This window comes from Lepus europaeus, chromosome 8 (genome assembly GCF_033115175.1).
Source record: "Lepus europaeus isolate LE1 chromosome 8, mLepTim1.pri, whole genome shotgun sequence".
Classification (NCBI taxonomy): domain Eukaryota; kingdom Metazoa; phylum Chordata; class Mammalia; order Lagomorpha; family Leporidae; genus Lepus; species Lepus europaeus.
The window spans coordinates 109,869,231-109,883,898 of NC_084834.1; the positions used below are offsets into that span (position 1 = coordinate 109,869,231).

The 14,668-nt window shown below is 40.2% G+C and overlaps 1 protein-coding gene across 2 annotated transcripts in view; it reads left to right on the top strand.

The window, feature by feature from the left end:
- Window positions 1-218: 218 nt before the first annotated feature.
- UBA6 (ubiquitin like modifier activating enzyme 6) overlaps window positions 219-14,668 on the top strand; it is a 94,189-nt gene continuing 79,739 nt past the window's right edge. The window contains exons 1-2 of one of the 2 annotated variants that reach the window (XM_062198779.1): window positions 219-327; window positions 3,874-3,936. In XM_062198779.1, the coding sequence (XP_062054763.1) occupies window positions 257-327; window positions 3,874-3,936 (134 nt within the window). In that variant the 5' untranslated portion in view covers window positions 219-256. Of the gene's footprint in view, window positions 328-3,394; window positions 3,495-3,873; window positions 3,937-14,668 lie in introns of those variants that run through there. The other variant, XM_062198780.1, reaches the window with a different exon arrangement.

A 14,668-nucleotide genomic window follows, 5' to 3' on the forward strand; every position in this document is an offset into this window, starting at 1 on the left:
GGTTCCACGCACTTCTGTCAGGCCCAGGTCGCAAAGACGACTGACGCTTCGGACACCTGGAGCGCACCCCGCCCCGCGGCCACACCCAAACCGGAAACCGGGATGCCCCGGAGGTTGACGGGAAACCGCTGCCGGGCTCCGCGCTTCCCCAGGCCCGCCCTCTCCGGTGACGCCATCGTGCGCCCCTTGACCCCCGCCGCCCCGCCCCCTTCCCTGCCTCCCCGTAGCCGGCGGCGGCGCGGCGTCTGAGGCGGCGATGGAGGGATCCCAGTCGGTCGCAGCGCCGCGGGGGGAAGAAGCATCCTGTTCTTCCTGGGGGCCCGGCAGGTGAGAGGACGTTGTGGCTACGAAGAAGCAGAGTCACGGGCAGGACCCGGGCTCTGGCTCTCCACGTCTTTCCCCTGGGGCGGCCCGCGAGCGCGTGAAAGGCCGCGGGCCCAGCAGAGCCGGCCCGGGAGGCTAGAGGGGCGCCAGGGGTGGGTGTGGCGGTGGGATGCTCCGGCCTCTGCGGCTCCCGGCTTTCAGAGCGGTCCGCTTCCCGCCGCTTTCGGGGCACTCTTAGTTCCGGTTGGAGTCTGGCATCCTCCCTTCCTGGGGACCTCCTGTCGAGAGTTGTGGCTTCGATCCCTTGGTTTGAGCTGCTCCGCCTGGTGCCAAAGAAACCTTTCTTCGGGAAAGTGAGACCTGTGGGCGCCCCCGTGGTCCATCTGCACGGGGATCCTCCTTTGAAAACTGTTGCCGGGGGGAACAGAAGGATGAATCGGTGGCAGTCTGGCCATGCTGAGGCCTCTATTGACCAGAGCCCTCCCCCCCCACAAAGAAAAAAAAAATCAGGAAAAAATATGTACCTATTCCTATTTCCTACTTTGCCCTAAGATTCTCTTTTATGTCTTTCCCGCCCCTTTAAAATTAGGGATGAAATGTTTGTGATAGGCCCTTTACCAGTGTCCGGGGTGATAGTGCTTCTTCCAGTCCTCTTATAATTAATAAAGCGGGTAGTTAGGAGTGTGTCAGATCCAACTAGCAGAATACAGTATGCCAAAGATAGAAGTGAAAGATAAATTGTTTTCAGTGGATGTGAGACTGCCTCTAAACCTGTAGCTGTTCCGCCAGTTTCAGACTGAAGGGATTGTCTGCGGTTGCCAACACTGCCAGATTTACTTGGGAGAGATTATGTAATGCAAAAAAAGCCTCATTGCTCTTATTTGAGACAGTTTTGATTGCCTTCTAGGTTTTTTTTTAATATTCTTGGAATATTTGGTGAGACAGAACTTTATGAAGAGTAAATGCCAGTCGTGATTTAGTAAAGGAGAGCAGGTTGTCCTTAACAGCTTTATCCAAACTGTTGTTTCCCCCAACCACCCCGTTCATGTTTTGTTTCAGTGGCCAAACGTGTGTGTGTGTGTGTGTGTGTATATAGGGCAGAAGTCGTTTTATTAGATGATCTCTTAGAATTCAGCTATCTTTGAGCTTACTTTCAGCAACAATCAAGAGTTTCTACAATAGTTGTCAGTTTATTTAGCCAGAAATTGATATTTGGTGATAACAGTCAGTGTTTGGTAAGATAAAAGACCATTTGAATCACATGTGTCTATAAACTTTTAAACTTACTTATCAATTCCAGGCTTATAGAATTGGATTCCAAACTGAATTTCATTCTGTTTTTAGAGTCCTGTAACAGGCAACTACAGCTTCCCACAATCTGGAATTGGTTGCACTTTTGCCAAGATGATACTCAACTCTTACAGGGGCTCAGGCCCAAGTGCCACAAGCTGAATCCCCCTGCCTCTTGCCATTATTGCTTACAAATCTTGTTTTTCTTGTATGCTATCCTGTGAAAAAATTGAGACACAGTGCTATAAATGATGTATCAGTAGATATACCTTATCACATTCACACACTGCTATAAATGATGTATAAGTAGATATACCTTATCACATTCATATGTGTAACTTTGTGAGAAGTTTTTAATTTCTAAAATTCAGTTAACAAATATTTCTTGAGTGTTTCTTATGTACCTGCTGTGAGAGATAGTAGGCAGTATAGGTTGGTAGTCAGGAACTAGATTGCCTAGGTTCAGTTCATGGCTGTGCCATTGACCTACTCTGTGACCCTGGGTCAGTTACAAGTTAACGTCTCTCAGCCGTTTTTTTTGTTTGTTTGTTTGTTTGTTTGTTTTTTCCTGTTTACTAGAGATGCCAGTATTGCCTGTGTTGTAAGGTTGTTGTAAGGGTTAACTAACTTGTACCTCTAAATCTTTTAAAACAATATGTGGTACTACTGCTGGATCCTGTTTTAGGTATTGGATACAATAATGAGTTTTTGATGGACCACACATTCTGTTGAGGGGTGAGTGGTAGACAGCAGTTAATGATTTGAAGATATACAAAGGATAATAGGCAAGTGATACAGAGAAGAGGAGCCATTCATGAACAGGAATGATCTGTGTTGTATTCTTGAGGCAGTATTTTAATATAGGCTTAAAAGATAAGTCTGCTTTTCTGGCATTTGAAAGAAAAGCATTCCTGACACAGGGAATAGTGTAAAACTCTGGAATGAGGGCAAGTATGGCTTTCTGAGGAGCAGCAGCTCAACCAGTGTGACAGGAAGGTAAGCAAGAGACAGAGTTGAAACTGGAGAGATAGACAGAACACATAGGCCCTTTCAAGCATGGTCAGATGTTTCAATGTTGAGTAAAGTAAATCCACTGAAGTTCTAAATTGAGGTATGATGTCTGGATTTGAAAATATTTGGGCTGTTAGATGTAGAATAAAGGGGAAGAACAGTAATGGGAATAGGAAGACTAGTTAAGAAGTCTTTGAAGTACTTTGGGTGAAATGTGATAGCAGTTTGACTTAATGTACTGATTGAAGTAGTTATAAGCGTTCAGATTTAGTATCTCTCTCTCTCTTTTTTTTTTTTTTTTTTTTTTTGACAAGCAGAGTAAGACAGTGAGAGAGAGAGAGAAAGGTCTTCCTTCTGTTGGTTCACCCCCCAAATGGTCGCTACGGCCAGCACGCTGCGCCAATCCAATCCAAAGGCAGAAGCCAGGTGCTTCCTCCTGGTCTCTCATGCAGGTGCAGGGCCCAAGCACTTGGGCCATCCTCCACTGCACTCCCGGGCCACAGCAGAGAGTTGGACTGGAAGAGGAGCCACTGGGACTAGAGCTAAGAGCGCTGGCGCCGCAGGTGGAGGATTAGCCTAGTGAGCCGTGGCACCAGCCTTAGTATCTCTTTTAAAGTTACAGCTAACAGGACCCACAGTTGGACAAAGTAAAGGAATGAATTAAGCAGGAAGATTATAAATTTTAGGCCCAATTGAGTAAGTGGTGATACCAGAAATTGAGACTTGAGAAGACTAAGTTAAGCAGAGGAAGTTGAATCATTTTGTGCTTCTTAAGTTTGTGATACCAAACGTTTTAGCAGCTATGTAACATCTGGAGGTCAGAAGAAAGATCAATGTATATCACATCTGGAGGTCAGAGAAAATACCAGGTAAGTTTGTATCATCACTATATGGTAAATTTCATGAGACTGTATGGTTTATCAAGGGAGAATGTATATATAGAAAAGGTACATGAGACAGAATTGCTACAATTAGATCCATCAGTATAAATGTGGTAGTAATAAAACAATACCTGAAAATAAAACAACCATGGGCTAAATGAGCAATGTTGTATACATAAGACAGAGCAAATAGTGAATTTTAATTCCAGGTTATTTTGAAAATCTAAGTAAAGTGTTGGATGAACTAGATATATTTGGTTTGTAAAAACCTTCAGTAACTCAGTCCTATTTATAATCAAATGTTACGTTATGGAATGTGACTATTTAATAGCTATACCTGCTCTTACAAGTTTGCTTTTTCCTCCAGTACAAGTAAGAATTTTACCATTATGTCAGCTGAATCTGTGGAGATTGATGATGCGTTATATAGGTAAGAACCTTATGGAAACTGAAACTTATTTCCCTCACTCATTGTTACCAGATCATTTGAGTATTCTGTTTAAAAATACCATTAAGTCCAGGTATAATTCTATATAAATACTCTAAGGGTTTAAGGTTTCTGGTATTTATTGGGTTTTTTTGTTTTTTTTACTCTGTGTCTTCTGACAACTTAAATAATTAAATTTCAGCAGCTTTAGGGTTAAGTATCCACTACAAAATACACTTGTTGATTTTGAACCAGAATACTTATTTTGCTCTTGGTATTGCAGGAAGCTCATTAAAAAATAATCCATTTCACTCTGCTTATTCAGTAGTATCTAACAGTTTGATTACTTAAGTTTAATCTCATTAAGACTTTACATATTTGTAATTTATAATAAAGGATTGTGTGATCAATGAGTTGTGGTAGGAATGAAATTTGGTGGGATTTTTTTTTTTCCAAAGATTTATTTATTTGAAAGAGTTACAGAGAGAGGCAGACAGACAAAGAGAAAGATCTTCATCTGCTGATTCACTCCCCAGATGGCTGCGGCAGCCAGTGCTGGGCCAGACCAAAGCCAGGATCCAGGAGCTTCTTCTTAGTCTCCCACGTGGGTGACCAGGGCCAATCGCATGAGTCATTTTCTGCTACTTTTCTCAGGCCAACAGCAGGGAGCTGGATTGGAAGCCGAGCAGCCAGGACTCAAACCGGCTACCCATTCAGGATGCCAGCATCACAGGTGGTGGCTGTACCCACTACACCAGCAGTGGCCCTTGATAGGTTTTTTTAACCATGCTTTTTCATAAAATTGAAATACTTTTCAGTAATTAAAGAAAAATTTAAAACATATACATTGTTACCATGCCTAAGAATTTTTTGAGTAGTTGTTTGTGTGAAAGATAGAATAGTCTAAGATAAAAAGTCATTAGAGGGGTGAGTGTTTGACACAGTGGTTAAGAAACCATTGGGACAACTGCATCCCATGTAAGAGTACCTGGGACTGAGTCTCAGCTCCACTACCAATTCTAGCTTCCTGCTGAGGGCACCTTGGGAGACAGCAGGTGATGGCTCAAGTACTTGGATCCCTGTCACCTGATTGAGTTCTGGACTTCGGTGCAGGCTGCTTTTGGCATTTGGAGAGTGAACCAGTAGATGGAACATCTCTCTATCTCTTTCTCTCTCTCACTTTCAAATAAAAAGAAATAAACATTTCTACATTTAAAAAAAAGTTACTAGGTTCTTTTCTATGTAGTTATGGACAATACATTCTATGTAGGTAGAATTTGAAGATAGGTTCTTATGTATTTTAAATTAGAGATATACTTTATTATATCACCTGATATTGATTCCAGATCTTTTAGTGCTACACATTTGGTAAAAGATAGAACTAGCTCTTTATCTTGCTTATGTAAAAATTATTTTACAAATGGTCTCCTGATTATAAGATATACTTCAGATATCACCTTACATTTGAACTCTGTATTTTTGACTCTATATTTGTGTCCTCTTGGTTATATTCTTAGAATAACAAATGGAATCTCCTTGAGATAGTGGCTAATTTTATTCCTTTTTTTGTATGTGTGGTTCTTCATTCAACCCTGTGATACTTTTATATAGGCATAATTTTCAGTAGACTAGTGACTTTTCCAGTTACAGTTCTGTTAGTAGACTGTTGTGTGCTTGACTGAAAGGAACAGAAATGCAAACAAAATGTTACATGTCAAAATTAACATTTTTCATGATGGGTAAGGAAATTTATTATTAGTGACCAAATTTGTAGATTTGGGAGGCTTGTGGAGGGGTTTTGTTTTTTTGTTTTAATTTTAAATATGTCTACTGCTTAGTTGTCACTAGAATTAGACACAGGACTTTGAACAGTGATTTATCTTTGGGACAAGGCATGAGTGAGGATACTTAACCTCTTACCAGCCTGGAGAAGTAATATTCAGGGGTAAGTTAAATAAAGATTGAGTAAGATAATGATAAATTCCAGAACTTCTCTTTTTCTCTCCATTCTTTCACACAGCATAGTTCAATTGCATTTCTCTCAAAATGCAAATGTTACAGCTTATGGAGTCATTTAGAACATATTCCTGGCCGGTGCCACGCTCACTAGTCTAAACCTCCACCTGTGGTGCCGGCCCCCCTGGGTTCTAGTCCCAGTTGCTGCTGTTCCAGTCCAGCTCTCTGCTGTGGCCCGGGAAGGCAGTGGAGGATGGCCCAAGTGCTTGGGCCCTGCACCCGCATGGGAGACCAGGAGGAAGCACCTGGCTCTTGGCTTTAGATTGTTACAGCGCGCCGGCTGTAGCAGCCATTTGGGAGTTGAACCAACAGGAAAAAGGAAGACCTTTCTCTCTGTCTTTCTCTCTCTCTCACTAACTCTGCCTGTCAAAAAAAAAAAAAAAAGTATTCCTAATTTGCCTTTTAAAAAATTATTGTCATAAAATCACACAACACATTTTTAAGTTATTGCTATGCATGTTCTTGTACTGTGGATCTGTAGAACTTTCTTGTCTTTTATGACTAAGACTGTACCCGTTGCACAGCAAGTCCCCATTTCTCTTCCCCTAACCTCTAGCAACCACCATTCTACTTTCTGCTGCCATGAGTTTCACACTTTAAATCCCTCCTGCAAGTGAAACTGCAGATTTTGTCCTTCTGTGATTGGCATATTTTGCTTAGCACAATGTTCTCAAAGTTCATCTAGGTTGTACCATATGACAGGATTTCCTTCCTTGTTTTAAGACTGATTAATATTCCATTGTTTATATATACCACATTTGTTCATCAATGGACATCTGGATTGTTTTCACATTTTGGCTATGTCAAGAAAATGCTTCAGTGAACATGGAAGTACAGATAGTTTTTTAAGACTATGTCCAGGATGGGCACTTGGCCTAGTGATTAAGTCACCAGTGAAAACACTAACATCCCACACAGGCCTTGTAGTGCAGCAGGCTTAGCTGCTGCTTACAATGCCCACATTATCATATCCAGTACTAATTCAAGTCCCAGCTACTCTGCTTCTGATCCAGCTCCCTGCTAATCTGCCTAGAAAGCAGCAGATGATGGCTCAAGTATTGGAGTCCCTGCCCCCTATATGGGAAACCTGGATGGAGTTCTTGGCTCTGTCTTTGCCCATCCCTGGCTGTTAGAGCCGTCTGGGCAGTGAGCCAGAGATGGAAGATCTTCCTCGCCTCTCCCTCTGTCACTCTACTTTCCAAATAAATTAATCTTTAAAAAAAAAAAAAAAAAAGACACCCCAGTATCCAAGTGCCTGGGTACAATACCTGGCTCTAGTTCCTGACTCCAAGTGCCTCCTAATGCAAACTCTGAGAGAGACAGCAGTAATGACTCAAGTACTTGAGCTCCCACCATCCACATGGAAGACTTAATTGCCCTCCCAGCCCCTGGCTTTAGTGTCAGCTCAGCTCTACCTGCAGCAGGCATTTAGGGAATAAACCAGCAAATGGGAGAGCTAGTTCTCTCTCTCTCTCTCTCTCTCTCTCTCTCTCTCTCTCTCTCTTTTTAACAGGCAGAGTGGACAGTGAGAGAGAGAGAGAGAGAAAGGTCTTCCTTTGCTGTTGGTTCACCCTCCAATGGCTGGCACACCGCGCTGATCCGAAGGCAGGAGCCAGGTGCTTCTCCTGGTCTCCCATGGGGTGCAGGGCTCAAGCACTTGGGCCATCCTCCACTGCACTCCCTGGCCACAGCAGAGAGCTGGCCTGGAAGAGGGGCAACCAGGACAGAATCCAAAGCCCTGACCAGGACTAGAACCCAGTGTGCCGGCACTGCAAGGCGGAGGATTAGCCTATTGAGCCGCGGCGCCGGCCGCTAGTTCTCTCTTGCACTCTCTCTTTATCTGTGTCTTCCTGCCTTTCAAAAACCTAATAGACCCTATTTCTGGTTCTTTTGGATAAATACCCAGAAATCTAATAGCTGCATCATACAGTAATTCTATTTTTAACTTCTTTTTACTTTTTCAGTAATTTCCATGCTGTTTTGTATAATGATTGTACCAATTTACGTACCCACCAACAATATAAGGGTTCCCTTTTCTCTGTACCTTTACCAACATTTGTTATCTCATGCCTTTTTTTAAACATTATATAATACTTTTTTTAAAACTATGTATTTTATTTGAAAAGAAGATAGATGAGACCTACCATCCACTGATTCACTCCTCAAATGCCTGCAGTAACAAGGACTGGGCTGGGCCTGAAGTTGGGAGTGAGAAACTCCACCCAGGTCTCCCACATGCATGGCAGGGACCCAACCATTTGAGCCATCACTTTCTGCCTCCCAAAGTGCAAATTAGCAGGAGGCTGGAATGAGCAAGGCCCAGGATTCTGATATGTGATGAGGGTATCCCAACTGGTGTTTTAACCAGTAGGTCAAATACCCTCCCTTGTAAGTTGTCTTTTTGATAATAAACATCTTAATATGTGTGCGGTGTGAGGTAATGCCTCTTTGTGTTAAAATGCAATTTTGTAATGATCATTGTTGTTGAACACTTTCTAATATGCCTGTTGGCCATTTGTATCTAGAGAAATGAGTATTCAAGCCCTTTGCCCATTTTTTTACTCAGGTTATTTAGAGGATGTTTTGGTGTTGATTTGTAGGTGTTCCTTTGAGGATTAACCCCTTATCACATATATGTTTTACAATTACCTTCTCCCTTTCTGTAGTTTGCCTTTTTACTCTGTTGATTGCTTCCCTTACAGTACCAGTTGTCAATTTTTGCTTCTGTTGCCTGTGGTTTGGTGCCATATCCAGGAGATCCTTGCCAGTACCAGTGTGGGGAAATTCCCCTGTTTTTTGCCAGGAGTTTTATAGTTTCAAGCCATACATCTAAGTCTTTGAACCATTTTGAGTTGATTATTGTGTGATGTAAGGGCCCTGTTCTGCAATTATTGAAGACCCCAGCTTAACTACACAAATCATGCTACACTGCTTTCTCACCAAACAATGGTAAGAAAGGAAAGTGAGATTTATGCTTTTCCAGTTCAATTATCTTTTTTTTTTTTTGACAGGCAGAGTGGATAGTGAGAGAGAGAGACAGAGAGAAAGGTCTTCCTTTTTGCCGTTGGTTCACCCTCCAATGGCCGCTGCGGCCGGCGCATCGTGCCGATCCGAAGCCAGGAGCCAGGTGCTTCTCCTGGTCTCCCATGCAGGTGCAGGGCCCAAGGACTTAGGCCATCCTCCACTGCACTCCCGGGCCATAGCAGAGAGCTGGCCTGGAAGAGGGGCAACCGGGATAGAATCCAGCGCCCCGACCGGGACTAGAACCTGGTGTGCCGGCGCCGCTAGGCGGAGGATTAGCCTGTTGAGCCACAGCGCTGGCCTAGTTCAATTATCTTTTCCTGCAGTGTCCTTTTAATTTATTCACATATCTGCTCTGTGGTATCTTGCCTGAGTTATTTCTAATCCTTTCTGTTCAGTCCTGTAGCACTTTATTCTTGTTGCTGTTCAAAGTAATCATTACATTATCCCATAGTATTAGTTTACATGTATGTTGGTTCTGTTAAACTGAGTTTCTTAAAGTCAGGGACATTGACATAGTGTCTTAAATCTTAAAAAAATTATCATAAAGTGACTTGAATGACTAGACAAGACAGCAGGTTGAAACTGACTTGTGGTCTGGAATCCCAAACTAGTATACTGCCTAGGGACTTGACAGTTCAGTGGCTAGGCAGAAATTAAAACTGTAAGCATCTTAAGGATATGACAGGAGAGCCTAAAAAAGATATACAAGGTATTAACACAATAGGAGCTATTGATGCCAAGAAGATATTTACACGTTTCATCTTAAAGTAAAACCAGTATTCAGGAGATAATGAAACATTCCCCACCTCTATAACATAAGGCTGCTACAATAAAATAATCTTTCACATTTAAAAATTCTAATAGAAAAATATTTTATCTCTAAATTTGGATCCTTTTGAGCAAATAAGTATCTGTATAACAGAACAAGTATACATAAATTCATTTCTCCTAAAAGTTCAAGTTTTGACTTCTTACTGTTCAGATTTGTAAGGTCAGTATTTTAAATATAGTTTATTTCCTCCTGGAACTAGAACTGAAATTCAGTTACTTTCCATTAGTTATGTAAGCTTTCTCCAAACATGGATAATTGTGTCTGCTTCTAAATAAGCAGATTTTGCTATAAAACTAAAACTTTAAGAAAGTTTACAGATATTGAATAGCTAAAAAGTTTTTTTTTTAAAGATTTATTTATTTAGTTGAAAGTCAGAGTTACACAGAGAGAGGAGAGGCAGAGAGAGAGAGGTCTTCCATCAAGTGGTTCACTCCCCAGATGGCTGCAACGGCCAGAGCTGCGACAATCCGAAGCCAGGAGCCAGGAGCTTCTTCGGGTCTCCCACGCAGATGCAGGGGCCCATGAACTTGGGCCATCTTCTATTGCTATCCTAGTCCACAGCAGAGAGCTGGGTTGGAAGAAGAGCAGCCGGGACTAGAACCGGTGCCCATGTGGGATGCCGGTGCTTCAGGTCAGGGCGTTAACCCACTGCACCACAGCACTGGCCCCAGCTAAAATTTTTTAATATTTGTATATATTAAGGAACTTCAGAAAGTTCATGGGAAATGGAATTAAAATATAAGTTTATTTTGATGTCAAAAAATTGAAATCCAATGTAGTTTATTCAAAATGTCCCTTTGCCGTGAATTTTTTGAAGACCCTATAAATTATGAAATTAGGAAATATGAATGGAATGTGTATGTATTTCAAAAATTGTTACACAAAATAAAATCTTTTTAACTTCATTTTCCATGGACGTTTTGAAGTCTCCTATATTTTAGATCAATTTAAATATACTCAATTGAACAAAGTATCTTTCTAAAAAAATTTATTTATTTTTAAGATTTATTTATTTATTTGAAAGCAAGTTACAGATAGGGAGAGAAAATCTTCCATACTCTGGGTCACTCCCCAAATGGCATCAATAGCCAGGGCTGGGCCATTCTGAATCCAGGAGCCTAGACCTCTATCCAGGTCTCCCCCTTGGGAGCTGAGGCCCAAGGATTTGGGCCACCTTCTGTTGCTTTCCCAAGTGCATTAGCAGGGAGCTGGGTTGGAAGTGGAGCAGCCAAGATCCATGCCATATAGGACACTAGCATTGGAAATGGCAGCTTAACCTGTGCCACAACGCAGGCCCCCAAATTTTTTATTTTCTTACTAATACTCAATCTTTTTCTTTCTTTTTAAATTTCATTTATTTGGAAGAGTTTATTTATTTGAAAGTCAGATTTACAGGGAGGGAGATACAAATCTTCCATCTGGTGGCTCACTCCACAAATGGCCACAACAGACCAAACTATTTCTGGGTCTCCCACATGGGTGGTAGTGACCCAAGTATGTAAGCCATCTTCCTCTTATTTCCTAAGTGCTTTAACAAGAAGGTGGATCAGAAGTGAGGCAGGCAAAGACTTGAACTGGCATTCCAGTGGGAGATGCAGGTGTTGCAAGTGCTTGCTTAACACATGTACCACAATGCCAGACCTATTAGATACTGAGTCTTTAGCTACCTCATTAGTACTAATCAACTAAATCTAAACTTTTTCTCAGCATTTAAAGAGGTTTTATTTGGGGCCAACTCTGATGTCATTTTCAGCTATGTCTCCCCTCCCTCCTTTATTGACTACAAATTGTTGGTTGAATTGGACATAAGCCTACTCTTTCTAGATCTCACCATTTCTTTCTTTCCCTCTGAAGATTTTCCTTAGCCTGCTGATCCCAAAATTTATCTGAAGAAATGAATTAGTCCCAATTTAGTACTCTACCCTTGGTTTTCTAACTCTACTTTTCCCAAAGAACCCTCTGCTGGAGATTAATAAGACTGATTCAGATTTTAATAAAATGGTATGTTGATCTATTTTTCTCTTATTTCTTGCATATAGTTTTCTGTGTAGATATCACTTCGTGAAGGACAAAATATCAAAGCATTTCTAGTTCTCTGGATGTAATACTATCTTAATAGTATCAAAACTTGTTTCTTTTGGTGGAATCTTAGAAGAAACTCTTTCCTATGGCTTCCAGAATACCAGTGTTTTGTTTGTCTTCCCACTAAGTTTAGCATCCTGTCAATTGAACTATTATAATAGTCTCTTATCTCTTTAGAATTACTCATCTCTAATCAATTTTCTACACTCTATCCAAAGTGAAAATTGTTCTGTATCATCTATATTGATGAGACCAAACTGTTTAATATGCATTGAATCCCCATTTTGGTTCCAGAATAACAGAGTGGCTGAGAGTATAAATTTTAGTATTAGATCTAAGTTTGAATCCTCCACCATTTATCAGTGTGTGACCCCTCTTAAACCTAATGGTTTTCATTCCTTCATTTTTAAAGTATATTTATTCATTCAAAAATTTTAACAGAAAACTGTACAAATTACAAATTAATGAACAGAAGTCCTGAGAATTTCAGTAGTTTTAGTTATTATTTCTGATGAGCAATGGCTATGTCTTTCTTTCTAACCTTCATGTTACTCCCTAACAATTTACTCTTCATCCTATTTTTCAGCCTTTTCAAACCTTACTTGTATTGTCAAGGTCTGGTATTTTATTTTTCCGTAAGTAAAAACTAGCCTATTATATTTTAGCAGATGCTGCCAGGAGATGTGAAAGTTCTGGGTGGGGAAAAAGATTTCTCAAGAGTAAAAGATTACTCATGCTGGCATCATGAGTATTAGCATGGAGTCATTTTCCCCCTTGCTGTCAAAACCCATGGAGGTGTTGGAAGTGATGAACATGGACATCTTGCCTTCTTACTCATCTTTGCTGGAAGACATTGATTCTCTTATAATGCAGTATGCTAGCTGTAGGCTTTCTATAGATGTTCTCTGTTAGGTTGAGGAAGTTCCCTTCTAGTACTAGTTTGCTTAGAGTTTTGTTTTTATCATCGTAATCACACCTTGTGTACACCATACTCCTCTTTTTTTAATTTTTATTCATTTATTTCTTTTCTTTCATTTTTATGTGAGAGACAGACAAACAGGTAGAGATCTACCATCTACTGGTTTACACCACAACTGCCTGCAGGAGCCAGGCACCCAGGTACTTGAGCCTGACTGCCTATACATTAGCAGGAAGCTAGAACTGGGAACAGACCTGGGACTCAAACCCAGGCGTTCCAATATGCAGTGCTGGCATCTGTAATGGAGCTTAGTCTACGGCCATACCACCCTGAATGCTCCCAATCTCGTTTGTAACGTAGCTCAACCACTATCCTAAACACCCTCTCCAGTTTTGATTTTGATAGGATGCTAGGTTTGTCAACTACAGTCATGCACTGCATAACAATGATTAGTCAGTGTTGACTACATATGCAGTAATTATAGTGAAGCTGGGAAACTGCTTTTAACTAGTGACATTTTTGTAACCACCCTAACATTTTAATACATTTGGAACATGGAGTTTGATAGAGGAGTGACAAAAGATGAGAGCAGGGCTAAATTACGAATGACCTTGTGACTAGTATTAAGGAATTTAGACTTTATTATAAGGAAGATAAATAGGAAACCATTGAGATTTTTGAAACAAAGGATAATATGTCTGAATTAGTAGATGTAACTTCGGGGGTATATTGCTACAATAAAATACTGTAGTAAAATACAACAGAAATAAAAATTAATAATGAGCTACATGCATCATTCTGAATAAAACACATAATTTCATTCAAAATTAAACACAGAAGACGACATTCAAAGTGATCGCATCTATATAAAGGTTAAAATCAGACAAAAATAAGTATATTGTTTAGGAATACACACATAAGAGTGATAAGATTATATATACAGAGTATATCTATTCAGTGACTGATAATGAGTAGTTTGTACTATCTAAAGCAAATCTTTAGCATTGATTTAAAAAGAAGAATTTAGGTTTTATTATATCTTGTAGCAACAAGGGAGTAAATGACAAAGATTGTAAAGTTTCATATGAACAAGAAACCACTTTGCAGGCTTTTATATCGAATATGAAATTGTGTAGTAGAAAAATCAAATATTTTTGAACATGCACTAAATGTGTGTGTGTGTGTGTGTATTAATTCCAAAAGTAAACACTTGAAATCCATGAAGGATTAAAGTATTTGTTGTTTATACTGAACTTAACTTTCAAATGATTCTTACAAGAATGTATTGGAATTTATATTATTCAGGAACTGATATAGCATTGAGTTTCCCATTGTTGTTTCAGATAAACACTTACTGTTGACTTTATTCATCTTTCTGACTTACCAAAGTTGCTAATGTATGTTTTGAAATTCCCATTCTAATACTACGTTATGTCTTAGAATGCATAACTTAAGTGTCCTTTGTATATTTTACTTATACAGTTAAAGTAATGTGCAAAAATTGCCAACCCATCTGAACTCTTAGTAGAGCAAATTTTTTGCCTCCAAAATCTTGTTTGTAGTGAAAATTTCAAAATGGAGATGGCAAACTCAAATGCCTGTTGTGACCACTAAAGTAATAAATGAGAGAAGCAGGATGATATAGAACTGTAGCAGGTCTGCGGTGCATAATATTCTAAAGAGAGAAACTCTTACTCACCTACATTTGCCTGTTACCTGGAAGAAATGTGGATCACGGTACCAAATCATGTAATTTTTTCCAAATATGTCATATTTGGAAATTAAGTCGGAAATTTTTAAACCTTGCAAATCATCTAAAACAAGTTTGTGGGCAAGATTTACTGCCTAGACTATCAGTTTGC